This window comes from Bombus terrestris, chromosome 9, assembly GCF_910591885.1.
Source record: "Bombus terrestris chromosome 9, iyBomTerr1.2, whole genome shotgun sequence".
Lineage (NCBI taxonomy): Eukaryota > Metazoa > Arthropoda > Insecta > Hymenoptera > Apidae > Bombus > Bombus terrestris.
Genome location: NC_063277.1, coordinates 13,231,902 through 13,254,906, shown reverse-complemented (window position 1 = coordinate 13,254,906; position 23,005 = coordinate 13,231,902). Strand labels below are relative to the sequence as shown.

Below are 23,005 nucleotides of genomic sequence, written 5' to 3'. Positions count from 1 at the left end.
TCAAATCAAAATTAATTATTAATTGTATATAGATATATTTCGATACAAAATCTCGTCTTCCGTTACAACCTTATGCTCCTTCCGCCTCATAATCATAGTACTACATATGTTCGACATATAGCGAGAATGCTTGGTGATGTATTGCTTGCCTGAGGAATATAAAAGAAATATGAATGGTTTTTTATCAAAACATCAATTCATATGTTTATCATTTATGAAATCATCATTCTATGTTATACATTTACATGATATTTACAAAACATGGACAGATTTGCTGTACTTAAATAGTTATATACATGATATAAATTGTTTTAAAAATATTTTATTACTATTTTTAGATATCGATAAATACATGTTTTAATAAAATCTCATAATTTTAAGCACATGTATTGTTTAACCCTAATATCAAGGTTGATTAGTAACTTCAATGGTAGCTTCTTTCAAAGATAATTTTGTGCTTTCAGCTTCTGCTTCTTCTTCTTGCATTGGATGAGATAATACCTTGTCTATAATTCCAAATTCCTTTGCCTCAGTAGGACTCATGAAATTATCTCTTTCCATACAGCGTTCTGTAAAATTGTAATGTACTGTAAACATTTAATTAACATGATTTTACAAATTCACATACCTATTTTTTCCAGGTCTAAGCCTGTATGCTTGACATATAAATGGTTGATTTGCTTTTTAAGCTTCAATATTTCTAGAGCTTGTATTTGTATATCAGTAGCTTGGCCAGACACACCTCCTGATGGTTGATGTGTCATAATTCTTGCATTAGGCAATGAATGACGCATACCCTTTGTTCCTGCAGCTAATAATAAACTTGCCATTGAACATGCTTGTCCTACACACCATGTTGCAACAGGAGGTAAAACATATTGCATAGTATCATAAATACCAAGCCCAGCTGTTACACTTCCACCAGGTGAATTAATATACATATGAATTGGATTTTTACTATTTTCTGATTGAAGAAATAAGAGTTGAGCTATCACTACAGAGGACACATTATCTGTGATCTATAAAATGATATAATTTTTTTTATTTTTTAATTAAAAAATTAATGATAAATCATAAATTCTAGAAGAGTTTAAATGTAAATGGATTAAAAGGAACAGGGTACACACCGGGCCCATTAAACAAATAATCCTTTCTTTTAAGAGACGTGAGTAAATATCATATGCACGTTCTCCTCTTCCACTCTGTTCTACGACTACAGGTATAAAATTTAGGTACCTACTGCATACTTTCTGACCAGACCCCTGCAAATTTAGAAATATTCAGCCTTAATTATGAAAATGTAATAATACTGCTAGACCAAATTTTTGAAAATTTAAAAACAAAAAAATAAATATTATCATACTAAAATACTTACAAAAATTTGTAGTAAATTATTTACTTTTTTTAACAACATTTTGATAATTTCACGTTTATTATTTTCATTAAATTCGGATATATATTACTGCAAACAATATTTTACATAACAAACTAATAAGCAGTCTGAGAGATCTTTGTTAAGAAACTAAAGAATAAAACATAACCTAAATAAAAAATTTGTTATTACGATTGATTAAACGACATGAAAAAAAGTCTCTTCATTAATACAGTTGCATCATTTGTATCACGGTTAAAATAAGATAATCCAAATACTTCATTTTTCATACTATTGGTTTTGGCGGTTGTAGGTTATATTTTATTTCTTTTGATTTAACTTTCTTTATATAAGGAAATATTTAATATATTTCATTTTTTATCTTCAAGTCTCTATTCGAACAAACCAGTTTATCCAGTTACAAAGAATTTTTTTATAAAATGGCTGTCGAAACTAACTTGTCCTAAGTGCGACGTAAATAGGGCATTTCTTTATACAGTGTGTTTTATTCATTTGCATTATGACAAGTATCGTAGAATTGATTAACTGATTGCGCATAGAATATTACGTTTATAATATACGATTAAAATAACTTTATATATATTATATAATTAATTAAAAACATGTGAACGGTCTTTAATGTTTTTGTTATACGCACGATCGTATATAATTGTGGTTATGTAACGTTAAGTTTGTTGTGTGCATAAGTGAAGCCAGTATAACTAAGGAGAGTACAGCAGAAAAGCGAAGTTTAACATTTAAATAATTTATGAATTATTGCAAATTTCTATTTGTAATATTATCATCTTATGACAGTTTCATCGAAGTCCATTGGTTAGTAAAATCAATTTTACTTCATTTCCTAGTTAAGGTTAACTTTATGTTTGAACGTAGAAATCTTATCATTTTAAATTACGAAATTTGTATATATATGCAAAAATATTTTTACAGAGCAGCAATGAATATATATTCATTATTCAGAACTACCTGTCAAACGATAAAATGTATGGCTCCAAAATTATCATCAATGGAACCATTCACAAAAATTATACATCGTAATATGCACCATATATGTGATAAACAATATTCAAATAATTTGTCAAATATGTATATGAATAAAATTAGTTCAATATTATTGCAACCATCACTACCAATGTATAATATCATATGTGGTTTGAAAATGAAGACTGTATTAAGACGAAGGTGTAGACATTGCTTATTAATGTGGAGAAATGATAGGGCATACATAAAATGTAAGGTAAAACCAAGGCACAATCAAGTGGAAAGGAAGAAAAAGGAATATAAAACATGGAAATTGACATATGCTTGCCAAGGTAAAGTAAGGGAATGGTAGAGTGTTATATACAAAAGGTAACATTTGAATTGTACTTTAAAATAAAATCATTTTACGATAAAAATTCATATGTATTTAATTTATATTTCTCATGACAATAAATTTTTCATCGATATATAGATTTTTATGTATTTTATATATGATACTGTATATTAATAATATGCAAGTATAATTTTATTTAATTGCCTATATAGTATTTATATTATATTATTTTGAAAATTGTACTTAGCATCTATACACACTAGATGCTGAAAAAAACAATATTGTTATTTTTTATTCGTTTTTGTATTATATTATGTTCATTGGTTAAAAAATATATCTTACTATAAGGAGGACAGGTAAAAGTGCAGATATTACGTAGTGTTGTATATGGATGATATTTATTATAATAGCTTGCAAAACCTCTAGGCATTGTGGGTACAAAGGGAAGAATAGTAGAATAACAAACCTGTTAACATATTATTTTACTATTGGAAAATATTCTATAATTATTAGTATATATTTTTAAAAAAAACATACCGTATTAGAATTAGTAGGAAAGGTTGGTAAAATTAGTTGACAACCTGTTAATGGTTTACTTGAAGGTGAAGGTGCAGTTTGCATTTTTATTTGTATAAAATTTGTATTTACATTACTTGCTAGTATAATATTAATAATATTATTATGGTATTAATAATATATATAAGTATTAATTTTATTAAATACCCTGTTTATAACAGGCTATTTTAATATCAGAGTTTTTTTGATTAATTTTACGTATGATTTTAACAAGTATCCCAAAGCACACAAAATCAGAAAATTGATCGTCGAGTTTTACCATTGTCATTTGTTTTGAGTTTCATTTTTTATTTAAAATTTGAACTATACAGTCTGTGCTAAATATCATTGTATGATAGATTGCACATAAACAGATTACAATAAAAAAAGAAGTAGACACAAATTTTCGTTTTCGACAATATTTTATTATAATATTTATTTTATTTTGTATAATTACATTCATTTTAATTGAAATTAAAAATAAAAAGTTGTCAAAGAAGATATTTTGGTAAGGGAAAAGTAAAGATTATCATATTTGAATTATTAACATTGATTTCATCCCATTTATCTAGTATTTTACTGTTCGCGATTTCTCTCCATTTGTCTGTATGTACAGAAGAGATTCCACCTGACCAAACCTGGAAATGTTTTAACATTTTGTACAATTTTATCTTTTCATAATTAAAAAAAGGTGTAGAAAGAATATATCATTAGATAAGATTCTGATAGAAACCTTTTCACAATGTAGTGCCCATGCGTAAATCATTTTGTTTTCCATTTTTTTGCATACTTTCTGTAATTTTTTCAAAATCTTTATTGCGTTACTTTTCTGCGATTTTATCATCCAATAATACGCTTTCAGCAACATATATCTATAGTAATACCAAATATTTCACTTCAATATTATAATTTACTCATTTAGAATTGAAGCTGTTAATAAATATTAAAGTATACCTGGGAATTATGATTTCAACAATTTTGCTCATTTTCTTTGTATCTTTAAATATGTTTTTAATCTCCATCATAGTAATAGCTGCATCAGCATTTCGACTATTTAGTTTATGCACTATGCAGATAACGCTTTAATAAATTCCCAAGAATTTTGCAATAAATGCTTTTAAACTTTGAAGTAAAAAAATATATACCATAAAGAATTAGCAGGCCTTCGAGCTTCTTTAAAGCAGTAATTGTTGCTGCAACTATATGTTCATCCATTATGTTAATGCTCTCCACGTTTCTACCGCTCCATACTTTCGCAGCTTCCCATTCTTCAGTTCTAATACACCTTACAGACAAATGTTACCAATTTTTGTTTTGATGTTAATGATATATTTTTCAGTTTTCTATAAAAATTAAGACGAAAATTTATGAGTAGATACCATAGCCACATCGACGTGAAATATCGTCTTTCCGCTTCCGGATCATGTAAACTGATCATTTGTTCGCCTTCCTGAAGAAAGTACTGTTCACAAGCTTGGAAAGGAAGAATTGTTAATCCAGTATCTAAATGGATGTCAGCGCAAAGTGCATAATACCAAGTACGTCCAGATTTGTCAAAATTATGATGAGATATAAACTCTATAATTATATAGAATATTTACGAATTTTATCAAAGGTATCAACAATTATAATTAGGTAGTTTATTACCTAATTCCCTTAATTGAGTAACTACTTCCGGATGTCGGCAAGAGATCATCAGCAAATGAATTAATCGTGGTAGTACCAGCAGCTTCAAGAATGTGGATCCCATCGCACTGGCCATCCTATTACAAATGAAACCGATTTGTATAGCTTTTGAGATCTGTCCCCTTATCCAGCGAGAAAAGAATATTCCTGCGTAAAGTTGAACGATCACATTCAGTTCTTGAGCTTCAAGTGTTTCTCTGCTTTCGTTGCAAATATTGATAGCTCTTCGTTCCAAATATGGAATTATATATCTGTAGAATAGTATAAAAGTTTCGTCATAATATCAAATGTTCGATCATAATCTGAAAATTCTCACCTGTCTTGATACATATGTGCTGTGATTAGCATGTTGGTGAACGATGTACAGAGAATGTACAAATCTTTGTTAGATTCCAAAGCTGCGTTCAAACCCCACATTGCTGCTAAGCGAGCGTGTTTCTTCATCCCTTTAAACTATATAAAACAGTATAAATATGTTTTACGTTCACATAATTTCAATTCAGTCAATTACCCTGAAGAGTTCGAACATTTGCGCCAAGCATTCTGATAATTGTTTAGTATAATCCACATTGTCTCCTTCGGGACTGTTTAGCAGCTCTGTCTTCTTGGAACATATCAATTTTATTTTTAAGTTCATCAATTGCGCGAGCGAGTTCAGATCGATCATCATTTCTAGCTTTGGAAATCTGTATCCTAAATTTTTCAATGCCATTTCGAGAGATCCTTCGGCCTCGAAAATGGAACCGCTTTCAAGAAAACATTGTCCTTGAAGAGTCTGTATCTTCGCAGTGAGATAGGGTAAAAGAACTATTTCGTCTTCGTTCGATTCGAATAGCTTCAAGTATTAGATGTGTTGGATTACATAAATATTAAATTTTTAGAACAGAAATTTGTATACCTTCACTAGGACAGTTTCGCTTTCTGATAGAAGCTTTCGAGCTTGAGGTATATTACAATTCATCAAGCAAATTTCTGCAAATTCTAGAAGAGCAGTGAGTGTCTTTTCAATATTCCCTGAAATGTTATGTTTTAATCACGTTATGTTAAATTGTAATTACTAATTGGACGAGTTATAATTAAGAACAATACTTACCAATGCCACGACAATGGTCGAGTATTTGAGTATAGACTGTCATCAATATCAGTTCGCACAGGCAGTTAGAAAAATCTACATCCGAAAACGTTATCGTCGGTTTCCTTTCCACACGTCGAAATAGGTTCAGGCAAGAAAGTAATTCCTTTTTCTCTATTACTTAATGTTATAAAATCAATGTTACTCGAGAAGAAATTATCGAAAGTTGATAGGGTTTTTCAAAACTTTTCAATTTACTTTTTTCGTCTTCCTTGTTAACAGCCTCATTGTTATAATCCAGTTCAAACATTTCATCGATGTCTGTCATTTTTTTCTTTCTATCTTCTTTGTTTGATGTTTCCCCCAATAATCTTGCGAATTGACCTTCTCCGCAAGAAACACAACGTCTTGTATAGTGTTGCAAATATTTCAATGCCTGGTTGTGCAATTCTATCTTCTGATTTTCCGTAAGCAACCTTCATGAATATTTTATTAATATTATGTGATTATTTTTTAATATCAATAATTATCTTGTAATTAATTAAATTAGTACTGATAAGTGGTGTCACGAAACATTGACATCTTAAATCTCATCAAGCCGCAGGAAGCATATCTTGGCAAATCTACCAGTTCATCTAAGAAAATACATCTCTGCAGTAGTTAAGTCAAGTCATCGAGTCAATTTACATATATGTGTAACTTTATACATTTCCCTTAACTGCTTTCGTTCTTGATCGCAATTAATACCTGGAATAGTGAGACCGATACACTTGCAGAATACGTCCATCTCTGAATTAGGATTTCGCATATTTTTTATAAATACTATAGGGCCCACATTTTTGGAGAAGTCCCCAATTGCACAGCCGAAGACTCGTATTTCAAAGAGTTTCGTAATAGCTAATAAGTCGTACAGTTCTAGATGGTCAAGTAAACATTATCATATCGTAAATAATAAACGTGTTTTACCAAGACCGATTTCTCTTTTAGGAGTGATGGACATTAAACTTTCTAGCATATGTCTATTCACCGTTTCCCCGATCACTGAGGCACATTTCAAGAGAAGTTGATCAAGAGGTGTCAACGAATCGAAAAGCTTCAATATCATAGCTAACGTAACAAGATATTTCCTCTTATTTATCAATATGATATTATTCTGGTGGATTAGCATTTCTTTTTACCATCCATCGTAATTTCAGGATCCACTTCTTCATACATGAAGTTCTCGGCAATGTTACAAATCGCGATTATGGTTTCCTCATTGTCGATACTCAAATGTGGTTTCTTTAGAGTCATCATGTCTTCCTCCAACAACGATATCATGCTGTCCTGAAATAAAATATTGTTATCATCTCATGTAAAAGATTGGTAAGAACGTACCTTGAAGCTCGCTCTGTACATCTGCCATCTGTCTTTTCGATAATCGATAGGACTAGATCTGTCTCTTTCCATTACAGGTGAAATATATCTGATTTTAAATTCCGCGAGATTAGTACTTATTCATAACATTTGCATAAGTATATGTTTTCGAGTAAACCTTTCCAACATAGATACAGGAGGTAACACATAGCCCTTTATATTTGCTTCCCTTTTCGTTATATTTACTATCTCTAAACCACCGACTTGGAGAAGACTCACTAAATAACTCTCGATCCAGCCAGGATTCCCGAAGCTTCTTTCTTGTATCAGTCTTTAGAAAAATTGAGATAAGATCAGTGACAGAATTTTGTCAAATCTGCAAGTTTATTCAATTTACTTTTCCAGCTCGGCAGGTAAACCATTTACGTTAAGTATCTGACATGCTAAGCCAGCATGGAACCACTTGTCTATCCCCATCAATTCAATTACCTTTTAACGAACAATTCAAGTCTTCATTGCTATTCGATTCATATTCGAAAAAAAAGCAAATGAATAAGTACCTTCGCTCTGTGCAAAAAATTTAAATATAAGGAAAAGTCTGTGTTCAATTTCCGACCAATAGTCAGTGTAAAGAATATTTTGTCTCTTTTTGTAAGGACATCGAAGATTTCCAAAGACTCTCGATCGACATATTCCGCATCATCGATGATCACCACCCACAATTCTTCGAAACAGCCTTTCATTAATTTCAATAGGAACTTTCTCAAAAGCTTTTGTTTGTCCATATCAGTGAGAGCGTTGTAACGATGAGTGATAGAGAAATGCACATTGAAGGGTTGATTAAAAACACACAGATAGTACGTGTGCTTCATTTTGCCCAGTCGTAAAAGCAGTTTGTCTTCGCGCTCTTTTCGCGTAGAAGTGCGGGTGAAACCAAGAGGCATTGAAAATAATAAATGTACCAAGTTGTACGGGGCCTACTCTAAGAGATAAATCACATTTCTTTGGCGCTTACATTTAAATTTCATTCTATTTTATATTAAAAATATCTTATCGATGAAATGTTAATACTGATGATTATTGATTAAATTCTAAAATTTTATAGCAATTGAAAAGGTCAACCTTGTTATCCCCTGCTTGTAAAGAAATGTAATTATAGCGCGTTTCCACTGGAATGTTTTGCGTGAATTCATCTAATAACCTTGTCTTTCCTATTCGTGGGTCGCCTCTTTGTGGTTACGATGGTTGAAAAATGTATATTATTCGATAGAATGTTTTAACTGTAATGGCGAAATAATAAGGATAAGTACTTTATGATAAGCGTATTATATTTTGGTCGAGCGTCACGGTTTGCTTCACTCCTCTTGGAATATTCTAAGAGTCTCATTAGCATCCTTCTAAAAATTTTAAGTTCCACGGTTCGACCAAGTAAAGGATACTTACTGAAAACTAAGTCTGATACAATGTACCTAATGAATTAGACATGAATTCAGTAGTCTTGTCCCCAAAATGTTAATATAAAATAAATGTTAATACCAGGAATAGAATTACTTTGGTTGTTCCTGAAATTCATATATCGGTCCGATATTGGTGATTCCTTTTAAGTATCTTGGTTCTTGTAAAATGAAGTGCCTCGCCTCTAAGTGAGAATTGAGGAAACTTTCTCGATCGCAGACCACCTAGCAATTCTTTGTTTTTCTTTTCCTTCGGTGAATTAATATTTGGTTATACACTAACTCTCACCTTGTCTCTATACGCCACCATAAGCCTCGCAGCCTTGTTCACTGATATTCCAATCACGGTGTATTCTCTCCGTAAAATGTGCCCTACGACTCCACAGTATGTCATTCCCGTTGTCACGCCTACCGTTACAGATTTCACATTTTCTATCGCTATGAGATTCGATCGTAACTCCGACGCGCATCTTAAACCGATTTGCGATTCTAGTTCGTGTTTGTCGCCTCGTAAACCGAACACACAAAGGAACATTAAGTCCTTGTCGAAGAGTGACGTTTTGTTCACGCATCCGTGCACCCCATCGACGATCCTTCAGTCGAAAAGTCGTAGGAAGATTGATCGATAAAATAGATCACAGCCCGATGAGAAGGAAATAGGCTTACTTGCACACTAGTTTATAAGCAAAGTTCACTAAGGCAATTAATTGATTTTTGCCTACGTTGGAAGTGATTACATTGATAAAGAGAATCACCACCTGTCTCATTTCGGTCAGATATTCCAATGGTTCGTCCATTTCGGTAGACCGAATGACTGGTCTCAGCATGTAGCTTCGTAAAGCTTCTTTCAAACAAGCTTGTGCTGCCTTTATAACTTTAGGCCGTACTAAAAACATTATATTTTTAAGCATCGAATTTTTTCTAAGAATATGACAGTCTGTTCTGCTTACAGCTGTAATCGACTTGCTTAAATTTTCCACTCTCGTAAGTTGTACCAGTTATATTCATCATCACCATCTTAGACTCAGGATCTATTTTGGGAATTATCATCGAATCATACAAATCCGGTTCATATTCGTTGTCTTCGTCTATGTGAAGTATGAAAGATATATTTTTTGATTTCATAAAACTTTTACGAAAGACTTGGACGACAAAGGTATATTTGAATTCTAATACTACCATCTGTACTGGTGATTAATTCGTCGTCTTTAGCTTGATACCACATGCTCGTGCAAGATATAATAAGCGTGTGTATACCATCTGGAAGCGTTTCATGGACATATTCGTTTGGATTAACCCACTGCCAGCTACTAGGAGCCACTAGGATATCGCCTCCTCTAATAAAATTAATATAAAAATTATAAATCACTAACGTGAGTCTTCTCTGATTACCGGCAAAGGCCTTCGGCGAATTTCACATCCCACACTGGTGTACCGGTGATAATATAGTGTGACATGGATTCGGGATCTCCGATAGATGTGAAGTATGTCTTTCCAGAAGCAATAGCTAATTTCACTATAAAAAAATATTAGAAACCTGTTGTAAATTGCGAATGCTCGAATGTTCAATAATAATAATAATAACGAGAGATATCTTTTTCTCGTTGAACAAACCCTTAAGAGTCACTCCAACTTCAGTATTATAGGACCCAAAATGTTTCTGAATGATGCAAGCAGTTTGCATCGCTGCTATGGCCAAGTCTCGCATCATCATTCCTTCATGGAGCTTCCACATCACGATAAACGCATCCCCAGAAAATTTCAACACGTCACCATTGTGGGAAAGTATTTCTTGTACCATAGCGCCGATGTAACTGTTCAAGGTTTCTGTCAGTTTCGAAGGTCCGCCTTTTCCGGCTTTAGTGTATTTCTCAGCGAGGTCTGTAAACCCTTTATCAGGAACATCTTTACGTTATTTATTGTTTGATTATTAATCTAAATTTTATATTTACATGTTTCCGCAAATTTGTTTTTATTTAGAATGGAATCGTCATCGTGTTATACCTGATATGTCACCAAGCATTAAAGTGGTGTAGTACATTCTGGTATTATAATCGTTATAGTGATCCAGAATCTCATCCGGACACATCGAAGCGAATATTTTCGTGTGATGCTCGAGTCTTAATTGCTCTGATTTAAACTCATTCTCCTCGGAATGGTCCACGAATTTCCTTTTTAGCGTGAACACTTGGATATATGTTAATTACTTTTAGGCTTTATTAAAATAATTATTTAATGATATCAAATTCTAATTACATTAACTTACCACCTATGTTCAGCTTTTTACGAATTTCTCTTCGCGCAATTCTAGCAGGATTGTACACTTGGTTATTCATATTTTATCCCTAACAAAATGTATTCTGATTTAATTTATTATTTATAGGTTTGATTTATTAGAAGAAATAACGTTACCCTAAGCGATCCTCTTTTATCGGGCAACTTCAGTACAGTCATAGATTTATATTGTATTCTCCATCGCTACTTTGATTCTTTAAATTTATGTCCTCATTTATCAAAGTGGTTGCTATATCGTAATAGACTCGCCTATTACAAGGTTTAAGAAATATAATACTGCTTTGTGTTCTTTCATAAGTGTATTTATTCAATTCAATGCCAGGTCTATAATCAAAGTCTCGGAGTAGGGGGTCAGCGTTTAACAATGAATACACTTCCCGTGACAATAGACAATATGTGTTTATTTAATAGTCTCGCTATATAGATACTTAATATGACTTGTCGTTCTAACAGATCGCTGCCTACAACGTGACGGCCGAATTTTATTGTGCCTGGCCCTACTAGTTCCTTATTGTGCTTGAATCTATGGTGGGTCGACGTCATCTTTGGTTTACTTAATTACATCTTTCTCTCTTTCTTTCTCTCTATTTTTCTTTCTTTCCCTTTCTCTCTTTCTCTCTCTCTCTCTTTCTCTCTCTCTTTCTCTCTTTCTCTCCCTCTCTCTCTCTCTCTTTCGTTCATTCCTCACACCGTCGGCTGCCAACTGACAAATTGGATTATACTCGCTATCTCTTTAAGACGTCGCGACACACGAAATCGAGTTTCACGAATGTAGGAATTCCTTTTTGCGTGGATCTCTAAGAAATTAATTACTTCTCCCCTATTGATCTGTTTCTTTTCTTTTTCATGCTGTTCTCACGCAACACATATTAATGTCTGTAACATGATCGATGAACACATTAGTCTTACGTTGTGTGTATGACGTAGTTATCTCATTGAAAATGTAGATTTATCATTTTTACAAGTGATACGTACACGTAAAACGAAATAGCAGTATCATTACATGTATATAGTTTTGTAAACGATTACCATTAATCAGCAACTACACTGCTTACTCGTGAAAGATAAAGAAAGGAAATTATATGTACAGATTTCTTCGCAATCGATATGTCGACTTCGATGCCGTTCATCTATTGAGATACCAAAAGGACAATGTTACAAAATTTCACCAACTGCAAATGTGTGTTAAGTGTGTAGTTACCGGTTAATCGGTATTTCCCCTAAATAATACAAGAATTATTGGGAAATGAACGCTGCAACAACCGCAAAAAGTTTTCTTAGTCGATTTTTCCCACGATGTATTATGTTTGCGTTTCGTTTTTATACGTGACACTGCTTGAAACGTTAGTCAAGGGACCTCGATCTAAATCGAGTGTCGCGATATTATCTCATCTTGAATGCGTTACATCGATTAAACGCGCATGCGATTAATTGTACATCGACGGCGGATACATTAAAAAAAATGTCTTTTTTTTTTGTTCTTTACGTTTCCCTAGTACAGCGACGAATCCATGTAAATTCATGCGCTGTTTGCCCGTTACTTCATTCTCTTCTAATATTCTTTTCTTTTTTTTTTTTATTGGAAAAATCTTCTTCGCCTGCGATGGAGACTCGAGATTCAACGAAAACAACGTATACGTGCCCACCCGCGGTAACATATATGTTTGTATATATTAATAGTCATATTTATATATGGTGCTTCGATCTTTGATATAATGTATACGCCGGTTCGCATAGGCAAGTATACGCGAGTCTTTTGAAACCAGCTTACGAAAAGCTATACCGACAAATGTCTTCAGTTTTCATATCCTTCAGGAAAACCTTCGAATTCTCATTCTTAATAGATATACTAATTGTAAATTGTTTGAACTTTGGTTAGATGATTCGTGTTTTCAGGCATGAACGTATAGAATTTCCTTGCCTATGCTTTATCATTTTTTGGTCGCTTTACGTTATTCAGTGCCCTTATAGCGTTTTAGAATGTGCAAAAAAAACGATGTCTCGCACGCAGAACGAAGGCTAACGGGCCATGACACCTTTTTGAAGCGGTGTAACGAAGAAATTCAGACAGACGGGAACGCGCGCAAGAGATTTTTCATTCCACATTTTACACTGTTTTTTTTTCTTTTTTTTTTTTGCTTTTTACGACAAACGTGACTCGTTATATAATGGCACACAGCATGGCAGTTGCAACAATGTACTTCAATAAACGGTTTACTTTTTTTCTTCTTTTTTTTCAAATAACTTATATTAGCTTACTCGATAAACTTATTCTAGCCTCGTCGTTTTTCTTTTATCCCAGGGCGATCCGTGTCGATCGAGGACTCCTATCACGTGCTCGAGAGAAACAAACGCAGAAAGAAATGGCACTAGGAAAGGATCCCTCGATCCCTGTCGATCATCGGTTCGCTCGGTTAATTAAGCGTCGTATAGACTAGGCTTAACACGACTCGTCTCGTTCTCACCTGTGTTTCTCGCTCGTTTCACTCGTCTCTCACGTGTTTATTTCACACTCACGCATTATTATCGTTCTCTTAGGTATGTACACACGGTCGAAAATCGTATTGCGTGTTTTAATTAATGATCGAACTCGAACGTTAATCGGCGTTCGATACTCGATTCCCTTCACCGTTTCGCTGCATCAGCGTAGTTTTCTTTTTACTTCATTTTCGTTTCCCCTTTCCCTCTCATTTTACTTCTCGCATCCTCTCTGTCGCTTATATCAGCTGTTTTTCGCTTAACGATTAAACACGTAGAAATTGGAGAATAAAAAAAGGGGGCGGGAGGAGCGACGCCGTCGCAGCGTTGTTTCCCGTGAGATTCGCGGCCTGCATTTATTTTTCTGATAATTATTTTACCAATCGCGCAGCCCACTGGCAAGGAAATCGATCGAAATTTTTTTATCGGTTAAATTTTTAATAGATATATGGCCGCGATTCCAACGCGAGTCGATTACGCCGCAACGACTTTCCTTACGCAATATTCACATAAAAATGTTTTTTCATCGTAGATATTAAACAGTCGAGTCGAAAAATAATATCGAGACGGCCTCGTTCACGTGCTCACACGATACTCGCTCTCCTCGCGTCGCATTTTCGCTCGTGTTCCACGGAACAGTCTCAGCTTAGGATCACTCGAGTGCGGCACGAACGATTCAAGCTGCAGGGCTGGTAGGTAGCCCTACTCGCTCAGATTCTTGTCCTATAGCAATTCCTCGCTGGGCAATCTGTCGATCCGTTACTTGGTTTCAAGAAACCCTTAAATTTCTATTTCCTACTTTTAGAAACATAGATTTTAATGTAGTTAATTATGAGTTCTAAAGATTCGTATCGCCTAACGAGCTATCAAGTTGTATGATTTCGAAGTTTGGCCATCTTTCATTCAAGTAGAGTATACGTTTCTAAGAATAATCTAAAAGGAATTATTAAATTTGTCCTAGCGTTTCCAAATAAAGGGTTAGTTTCATCTTGTTACTGATTCCTCTTTCAAGTTCGAAGATGGGAGAAAGTAACGAAACTCCGCTCTTCCTAGTATTCGTATTTGAAGCCGCATTTCGTTATACGTCGTTTTTAAAGAGATTTTAATAGCATTAATTGTATTATTAGCGAGAATCCCGACGCACTGGTCGAGAAATTCTGCTCGTCACATTCGTCAGTCGTTCTTTTTATATCTTTCGTTAAATACTCAATGTATCTCAAAGGACAGACTATTTTTAATTAGAACGTTGTAATATCGAAGCTTTTCGACGCATTCGCCTGTTCATTTATTCGTTAAACAGTCTTAAAATTCAAGATAATTAATCAATTATTAAAGCGGGATTACATCCTACGGTTACAACCTTTTTTAAAATCTCTAATAAAGACGATACGATGATAAATGTCAAAGTGATTGTTTTATTACTGATTGAAGTGATTAGTTTAATATTTCGGACAATAAAGAGTGCCAGTAAGAAGATCTTTAAGATTTGAAAACTTGCTCTCAGGCCTTCTCAATTCTCGAGCGATCGAAAGAAAGACTTCTTTTATTTGTTTGCTCACCAATACACACACACACAGACACGCATACACACACACACATGCATACGAAACGCAGTCATTCCACGTTAACAATTGTGTCAATTAACGATAATATTAATTTTTTTTCTGCTTAGCTATATATATATATATATTATTATTATATATATATATAATATGTATAATGTAACACGATGATATAGGCTTGATATGACGGTGGCACACGTTTACTAACCTTTATTCCTTTTCTTCTCTCTTTTCCTGTCCCTCTCTCGACTCGATAATTCGGAGAACATAGATCAGAACCGAAGAACGAAAACCCTCTGAAATAATCTCGAGCTATCTTTATGTAAGAGCTTCGAATAAGAATATTTCGCGCTTAGAAAATTAGAATTCGCAGAAACGAAGTAGATCAGGTAAGAAGTGTCTTTGATTATCATTATTGGTTGGTTTGGTCAGTTTCGTCGTCGTTCGATTGTCTGGATTAAATTTTCCTTAGAATGTCTTAACAAATTTTACCAGAGAGTCTTCGCCCTCGCTTATTTTTTAAAGAAATTTTAGCGTTTACCATTCATCATGTTCGTTGAATTGTTCCATTTTGGTCGAATATACTTTAAAGAATTAAAAAACTATGATTCTGCCAGCGTTTAATGGGTAGGAGCGTCGGTGATTTTAATGGACGCATAGGAAACGAATTAAGAGACTGCGTGCTCTATACGCTAGTCTTACGATATTTAATAACGCTCGAGCCGAGAGGGAAAGTAGGATGTTCCTCCGACTGGATGCAAGTCGGTGACCAAAATTCCAACGCCGTTTTTTCGATTGCACAGGGCAGAGAAGCCGTTCGATGAGGTATTGCTGCGCGTTTAATTCTCGCTTATAATGTCGTTCTCGACGATTGTCTGCCCTGTTTACGATCCGATGCCCATCGATTCCAACATGTGATCTAGCTTCTAGGTCAGTAGAATTCGCGCGAGTGTTAAGTCTTTCGAAAGGATGGTTCGTTTTGTTTGAAAGGTTCGCGTCAGAGATCGAACGGGAAAAAGGTGTGTCGTGTATTAGCAACGAGAAAGAGCGTTTTATCGACGAATCAAAGAGAGCATCTTTTTAAAGTATTAACGATAAAATTTTACACTTTCAACATGTCACTTAACTCTTCGTACGGCAGACACGACGATATATGTATACTTCATTTATATATAATATGTATACGCGGCGAGCGGACACTGGACGAAAAATGCGCCGTTCGTATTTTTAATCCTTCATGAAATTTCCTTTCTCTTCGAAGCTCGAAACGACGAACTTCATCCATGTGATAGCTCGCAGATTTTTCGTTCAATTCGCAACACGATGGCCTGGGATGTTCGACTCGAAGAAAGAATCGCACGTTCGCAGCGAAACGTTTCACTTATCGTCCGTCTCTATCGGCTTGGTTAACGCGTGAACGCTTTTTCTGGCGAAGATTTTACACGGTTTCGTTGGACGTGCTCTTGCTTCCTTTGCTGGTCGCGTGTCCCTTCGTTCCCGCGCGAAATCGCGGCCCGGTATACAATAATCATGCATCTGGCGTTAGCATTCGTAGGTTAGACTGTGTTAAATGCTCGACAAATTCGTTTAGCGAGATATAACTATGTGTACACATAATACAGGTAACTCTAGACTAGCTGTATGCTTGGGAATGGGTACAGAACCAGCGGGGACCACAAGTGGGCGCGCTATTTTTTTTTTTGTCATCATGAGCAGGGCTATCGGAGAAACATCGACACACGACTATGTACAAACGACTCGTTTCTAGTTTCTCTGTCCTTTTTAGTGCCTCGGGTTTTATCCTTCTCTCTTAGCTCTCCTGTTCAGTGCTGTACCAAATAAGTCGCTGAAAATTCTTACTCGCTGCACGCCGAGAAAAAATACTCTCTCGAGAACGGATCCTGCGAAATTGTGACGATCGCGACGATTATCATAACGCGTTACGAACACACGGACAACGTACGCTCGCGTCCAACAACTTCGGTCCATCGTTTTCTCGTCGAACGTAGTTTATGATAATCATCGGGGATCATCGAGTTGACTACCTGAATTCACGAAGGGCTTAGTGCCTCGACTTCGTTCCGGAAACAGTGACTTTAACCGGTGTCTCTTCGACACGCGTCCCTTCTTCAAAAAAAGGGCGCGCCTCTGATCTCCTTCCTTCGTTTAGACAATCGTTGTAGCCCTACATGTGTCCTGGATGCGTTTTTCGACGACGCACGAAGAAAACGCTCGATGATTTCGTACCAATTGTATATTTGCTTTGGTTTCGTGGATGCGATCGAGCATTATTTTTGGAACTAGTAGTACAGAATAATAAATGGTAATAGTGGTTCATTTTAACAATTTTTCGATAGAAAGTCGAGTCTGAAGTAAAATCGACGCGTTTCATTCGATCAACACACCGTTAGGCTTTCTATTTGAAGCTCGATTAGATATCGGTGCAACTTGCTTTTATATAGATTATTTTCACAGAAAAACTTATTTTTAAAGAAGCGATATTCGTTTTAATTCGATGCTCCTTCTAACTGATTTGAGAAGAAAAGAAAAGAAAATTAAATAATTAAGCCATAATGTTAGCTTAAACTGATGAATTTTCAAGAGTTGCAACAATATCTAAAAGACGTAGAAGACGAAACAGTGTAAAGAAGAATAAGTATAAACTGGAGGGATCCAGATTTTTGTAAAACAAATCGTAAACATACTTCACACGAAATTGCTATAAATGCTCTAAATCTCATCTATAGATATACGTATCTACTCGTGACTATTTACACGTGTAAAGATCTCATAACAATATTCAATAAATATCGTTCTATCGGTCGATGAACGAAGGCTTTCCAACAATTTCCATAAATATTTGCACGACTGTCAACATAAAATAGACGAGTAAATGGGGCTGAGAAACTATATGGAAGTCGTTCATGCGTTAACAGTTCTCTAAACGCATTACCATAATCGTAGCTCGGTTAACATACCAATGACGCATTTATAATAGTATTCTACAACTGTATACATACGTTCGTAGAGTAATTCACGATTAATATGTACATTACACCCTCTGTAACGATGCCATAAATTATCTATCACACGATACACACGTAGTTCAGTCGATGAAAGTTTTGATTCTACGAACCTAGAAGAAAATCTCTCGTTTAACTCGTGCTTCATTTTTCACGATCAATATTTTCTATAGGTTGTCTACAGCGTTGAAGATTCGGAACGATAGATCTACGAATCCTCCGATGGGAGAGAAAAGTGCGTTTTTTTCGTGCGTCCGAATTTTCTTTTACTTCGTTCTTCCTCTGTATCTTTTTTTGTTTTTTAATCTTTGCATCGCAAGATCATCGAGCATGCACGAAACGTTCGTTTATTGTCATCTTGAAAGCTACTCAGCGTCACGACTCGAATTTCTCTTTCAGTCGCCCTCGTGCATTCCATTAAACCTCGAAACAATATCGGCCCATTCGCATACGTCATTGCTTCAATGGAAGTTCGCAGGTTATCGCTCGTACTGCGCATTTTATTTTCGTTCTTAACTATATCTTCGATCTAACTATACCTCCTGTTCTGTTCTTTTTTATTTTCTTTGTTTTTTACTCGTTCGTTACTATCTTTTTATTTTTGCTTTCCTTCAACTAGAGTTCTAGCGCCCGTTATACAACGACGATCTTTGGACACCGTGACATAAAATCCAAAAAAATAGAAAGGAGTGAAACTGTTCGTATGCTCGTTTTCTCTTTCGATCGATTGCTCTTTTTTGCGGCAATGGGAAAAGATTAATGACAGAAGGGGGTACGATGCTCGCAGAGTTGATCGACAAGCAACTTCCTATGGTTTTAAATTCGTTCCTCCTAATTTTAAATCAATATCGAACGTATAAGAATATTTGCGAAAGGGTGATTCTATTTTCCTTTACTCTCTGTCTTTTCTCTTTGATATTCAAATTATAGTCACCTGTCCAAAGGATGAAATACGATCTGCTACCCTTACGTCGTGTTCACCTTCTCTAATATCATTTTATGTCTACATAGAGCAAAAATGATAAAAATCTAAGCTCGAACGAAACTCGACGTCGTAATTATAAAAAATTAATGTTAACCAATAAACAAACGTATATTATTCGTATCAGAAACAGAGCATCCACGGATGATTCTGGGACATGCAATCAACTCATCTACTGGAAAACTACCTAAATACTATCGTAACAAGTGTAGCCGATCTTCCATTGACGCCCTGTTTCGTTTTATCGTTTAATGAGCAAACTCCCCTGAAAAACCCGTTGAGCTTCGTAAAACAACAACTTCTATACTTTGACGCATCGCTCGCTTCATCGAAACGATACAAATTACGAACACACGCGTTCTTTTTAGTGACGCTTCCGATCGATCGAACATTTTATTCCGTCGATCGATTTTGCCTTATATTCTGGAAAATCCAGGCAAAAGTGTAGCCACGTATAATTTAATTCGATAAAACTGATCGTGAGCTACCAGTACCCCACTGAACGATCCTCCTTGGCCGATTCCTTGGAATTGTAGCAAGGGCAACGTGGACGATGGTACTGTGGATGAAAGTGATGGATGACGATAATGATGATTATGATGATCGTGATGATAATAAATGATGAATGATGAACGACACGGGAATGCTGTCTGTTGTATTGTCGCTGTCGATGTCGATGAGGTATCTTGGTTGCCTGTTTGCCGATTTTTTGTTTTTTCTCTAAGGCTCTAGAAATGCTCTAGATGGCTTCTACGGTTGCGTGTGTGTGTGCACGTGACAACATCGAAGAAACGAAGAAGATCGATAGCGTTTCCGCTTTCTACATTCGTTACGATTGTACGTGGCCTGGTCTACTTATCTGCTATCCTGTTGGTGGCTCTTGCCCGCCAGCTCTCGTTTGCTTCTCGATTCCAATTCCTTCGATGTCTTCTTTCTGCGGGGAAATAACGCGACAACTTCGTGGAGAATCCTTCTACAGTGTTCTTGTATTAACGTTTCGGTAATACTAACTACGGTAATTTAGGCACTCTTGTTTTCACTTCTATCGGCTACTATGACGATGAACTTGTGCTATCGTGTTTATCAAACTATGTGAAGTAACTAATAACAAAAAGAAACTCACGAATCAGCACAACTGTCGCCGTTCGTCGTAGCCGGTCGTGGGGAATTTGAATCACTGCGACGATCGTTCGATGTTTCTTCTTCGTCGTCGTCGGATGTTTCCAAAACCTTCGTGAGTAGTTGTAGCGTTCCCTCTGAACAAAATGGACTGGATTCCACCGATAATTCGATGCTTTCTTCATCCTGTAACATAAATTTTTATTCCTCGTTGAAAATATACCTTTTTCATTCCAATCAGTCATCAAGAACTAGAAAGTACCTCTTTCTTCAACTTCTCTAATAATCTCTTCTTATCTGCTTTCAGTTGATCCGCTTGCTCGGATTGAGCAACTGTTTTTAGCCCTGAAAGTTCTAGCAGAGCCAAGTGTGCGTCTTTCTCGGAGACTGCGGCTTTCAGAGCTTCTCGTCTGTCGACAAAATAATTTTATAAAGATCGTTAATAAGAACACGTCGCTTTTCGAAATTGCTTACTTCATTTGACGAAGGTCTTCGAGTTGCATGGTTCTCTCTTCGGTAAAGCTTCTAAGTTTCTTCTCGTATTTGTGCAGTTTCGAAAGAAGGGGTTGACAAGTAATGCACTTTAACGCTGAAGCGGATTGCATCGAGGCAATTCTTTGTTCCAGCTTAGCTATCTGGAAGAGAAAAACAACAAATTACGATCATGATTTATTTTTACAAAGCGCTTTACTCAAATGCCTTGGTCTTCTTTACCCTTTGAAGAGCTTCCTTCTTCATTCTCTCCTCGTTTTGCAATTTTCTTTCGCTGTCGCTTGTAATCACAACGCTTTCGCGAAGAGCTTCGCTGAGCTCCTCGATCCTGTTCCTTTTCTCCATCAATTCTTTCGAAAATTGTCGTTCCTTGTCTTCCTTCTCCTTGATCACATTTACCAGTTCCTCAATTTGCTCCAAATCGATCCTTTCGCTGAAGGCTCTTTCGAGGGAGTCTACTTCATCCTCCAATTGTTGAATCCTCTCATCCCTCACTCTGATTTCTTCCTTCAGAACCCCGATATCGTCGTACTCACTTAGTTCTTTTTTCAGAGTAGCTACCTGCTTTTCGAGTTTCGTTATTTCTTCCTTATTTTCAACGATCTGCTGTTCGCATTCCTGAACCTTGTTATCTTTCTCAAATATGGCAAGCTCCATCTTCCTCATCTTTTGTTCCGTTTCAAGCACCTCTGCGCATTGGATCACTTGAGCGCAAGGAGGATCGTCTGGTTTCATGGTCGCCCCTTCCTCTTCATGGTCCTTTTGTGTTTCTTTTCCTGCAAATTGGAACTCGGTTAATAATTGATTGCGATTATTAAACCAAAATTGAGGACGTTCAGAAAAGACAAAGAACGGAGGATCAGGATTAATATTAGGATTTTGAAACAATCTTACCTCGATGTTTTTCTTCGACTTTCAACAGTTCCTTTTCCAAATACCCAACTCGACTTTGCAATTGATCGATTCTGCACTCACGATCTTGTAACTTTCTTTTCAATACATCAACGTTGTGCTTCCTCACGTACTCTTCTAATTGCGTGACCATCTCTTCCAATTCGACAACCCTTTCCTGATTGATTCTAGATTCTCTATTCTCGCCGTTCTTCTGAATCCACCTCTCCAATTCCTGAATTCGTCTATTCCCGGCGGTTACTTGACAACGAAGATCATGCAGCTCTTTTACATCGGGATTCTGCTTCAGAAAGTCCTCGAACTCGGCTACAGTGTCCTCCAGTTCCTCTATTCTTCTCGATTTCCTCTCGATTACGACTTCTAGATCTCGTACGCTTTCGGTATCTGCGTGTTCCCTGAGGAAATTCTCCAGGGACTCCATTTCTTGCTCCAACTCAACGATTCGTCGGTTCTTCGTTTCAATTTCTAATTTCCAGGTCTCGTCGTTATCTTGTACTTTAGGTTCGTTGTCTTTGCATTTTTTTGATTCCACTCTCGTCGAACACTTGAGGGTTTTTATTTCGTCTTCCAACTGCGATATGCGTTCGTTCTTCACCTCCATCTCCTTCCTCCAGGACTCCTTCTCTTGCGTTAGTTCATCCACCAATTTCAAGTTTTGGGTGCATTCGTTGTCACTGTTCTTCACGCTTTTACAGACTGCCAGTTGATCCTTCAGTTCGGCAATTTTTTGGTTCTTCAGTTCCAACTCCTTCTTCCAGCTCTCGTTATCCTCCAAACTGAAGTTCTTAGCGTCCTTCATCTTCTTCGAACAAGCAAACTGCTCCTTTAGCAATTTCTCCAGGGAGGATGCCTTCACTTCTAGTTCCGATATTCGCCGGTCTTTCGTCTCCAGCTCAATTTTCTTAGATTCCTCGCGTTCTCTGGCGTTTTGGAGAGCGGTTCCAGAGGTTTCTGGCTGTTGTGTGCGTGCATCGGTGCGCGTGGACGTTGCGACAGGCGTTGTGGTGCGTGTGCGAAGGCAACGGGTGTGAACGTAAAGAAAAATTGAACGAAAAGGGTAGGTGAACGGTCGTAGGGGAGTTGGGGAAAAACACGGTGATTTTTGACCCGTGTATATCGAAATGTTTCGTACTGCACGACGTAAGGGTGCGTCTCCGAATGGCTGCGAACGTGCCATTTGACTTCCTCTTTCTCTCATTCTCTCTAGTGATCTCTCTCGTTCTTTTTCTCTCCTCTCGGTTTTTTCTTATTTTTTTCCTTTTTTTTCTATCTCGTCGCTTTCGTCGAAGCCATCGTCTCTCATGGCATGAC

The 23,005-nt window shown here is 36.1% G+C and overlaps 3 protein-coding genes and 1 long non-coding RNA gene across 12 annotated transcripts in view; 1 reads left to right on the top strand and 3 right to left on the bottom strand.

Moving 5' to 3' along the window:
* Positions 1-302: 302 nt before the first annotated feature.
* LOC100650409 (ATP-dependent Clp protease proteolytic subunit) lies at positions 303-1,968 on the bottom strand. Of its 3 annotated transcripts, none has more exons than XM_012311967.3 (5): positions 1,831-1,968; positions 1,376-1,462; positions 1,128-1,262; positions 629-1,019; positions 303-569 (listed from the first exon to the last, which is right to left on the bottom strand). In XM_012311967.3, exons 2-5 carry the CDS (start codon positions 1,412-1,414, stop codon positions 406-408), a joined length of 729 nt encoding a protein of 242 aa, XP_012167357.1. In that variant the 5' UTR covers positions 1,415-1,462; positions 1,831-1,968; the 3' UTR covers positions 303-405. The 3 variants fall into 3 exon arrangements, with proteins under 3 accessions (XP_012167357.1, XP_020720072.1, XP_048264290.1); XM_020864413.2 differs by lacking the exon at positions 1,831-1,968 and having other exon boundaries at positions 629-811; positions 899-1,019; positions 1,376-1,516; XM_048408333.1 differs by lacking the exon at positions 1,831-1,968 and having other exon boundaries at positions 1,376-1,516.
* A 95-nt stretch (positions 1,969-2,063) lies between these two features.
* On the top strand, positions 2,064-2,790 carry LOC100651209. Its single transcript, XR_002308016.2, has 2 exons — positions 2,064-2,206; positions 2,324-2,790. It is a non-coding gene; the product is annotated as an uncharacterized LOC100651209 (long non-coding RNA).
* A 964-nt stretch (positions 2,791-3,754) lies between these two features.
* Positions 3,755-11,167, bottom strand: LOC100644448 (adenylate cyclase type 10). Its single transcript, XM_048408481.1, has 30 exons — positions 11,098-11,167; positions 10,836-11,018; positions 10,446-10,721; positions 10,224-10,347; positions 10,011-10,168; positions 9,782-9,919; positions 9,498-9,717; positions 9,121-9,424; positions 8,929-9,056; positions 8,659-8,846; positions 8,500-8,546; positions 7,938-8,354; positions 7,775-7,866; positions 7,526-7,708; positions 7,399-7,486; positions 7,235-7,347; positions 6,988-7,193; positions 6,769-6,918; positions 6,575-6,656; positions 6,280-6,497; positions 6,043-6,201; positions 5,848-5,963; positions 5,461-5,784; positions 5,266-5,402; positions 4,911-5,200; positions 4,643-4,841; positions 4,409-4,548; positions 4,218-4,329; positions 3,997-4,135; positions 3,755-3,901 (listed from the first exon to the last, which is right to left on the bottom strand). Exons 1-30 carry the CDS (start codon positions 11,165-11,167, stop codon positions 3,755-3,757), a joined length of 5,148 nt encoding a protein of 1,715 aa, XP_048264438.1.
* Positions 11,168-11,506: 339 nt separating this feature from the next.
* The window catches only part of LOC100647858 (trichohyalin), a 68,570-nt gene continuing 57,071 nt past the window's right edge, over positions 11,507-23,005 (bottom strand). For all 7 annotated transcript variants that reach the window (XM_048408327.1, XM_048408328.1, XM_048408329.1 and 4 more), the window contains 6 exons: positions 21,677-22,649; positions 21,005-21,558; positions 20,765-20,925; positions 20,553-20,700; positions 20,295-20,476; positions 11,507-20,105 (listed from right to left, as the gene is read on the bottom strand). In XM_048408327.1, coding sequence (XP_048264284.1) covers positions 20,027-20,105; positions 20,295-20,476; positions 20,553-20,700; positions 20,765-20,925; positions 21,005-21,558; positions 21,677-22,649 — 2,097 coding nt within the window. In that variant the 3' untranslated portion in view covers positions 11,507-20,026. The remainder of the gene's footprint in view (positions 20,106-20,294; positions 20,477-20,552; positions 20,701-20,764; positions 20,926-21,004; positions 21,559-21,676; positions 22,650-23,005) is intronic.

Bases quoted from the DNA above. Each gene is read 5' to 3' on its own strand.
- LOC100644448 (XM_048408481.1), bottom strand. From the start codon at position 11,167: ATGAATAACCAAGTGTACAATCCTGCTAGAATTGCGCGAAGAGAAATT. The intron at 7,709-7,774 runs GTAAATTGAATA...ATTTTTCTAAAG, and splicing joins TTACCTGCCGAGCTGGAAAA to ACTGATACAAGAAAGAAGCT. The intron at 5,201-5,265 runs GTGAGAATTTTC...ACTATTCTACAG, and splicing joins GCACATATGTATCAAGACAG to ATATATAATTCCATATTTGG.
- LOC100650409 (XM_012311967.3), bottom strand. From the start codon at position 1,414: ATGTTGTTAAAAAAAGTAAATAATTTACTACAAATTTTT. The intron at 1,020-1,127 runs GTGTGTACCCTG...ATCATTTTATAG, and splicing joins TTATTTGTTTAATGGGCCCG to ATCACAGATAATGTGTCCTC. The intron at 570-628 runs GTATGTGAATTT...ACAATTTTACAG, and splicing joins CTTAGACCTGGAAAAAATAG to AACGCTGTATGGAAAGAGAT.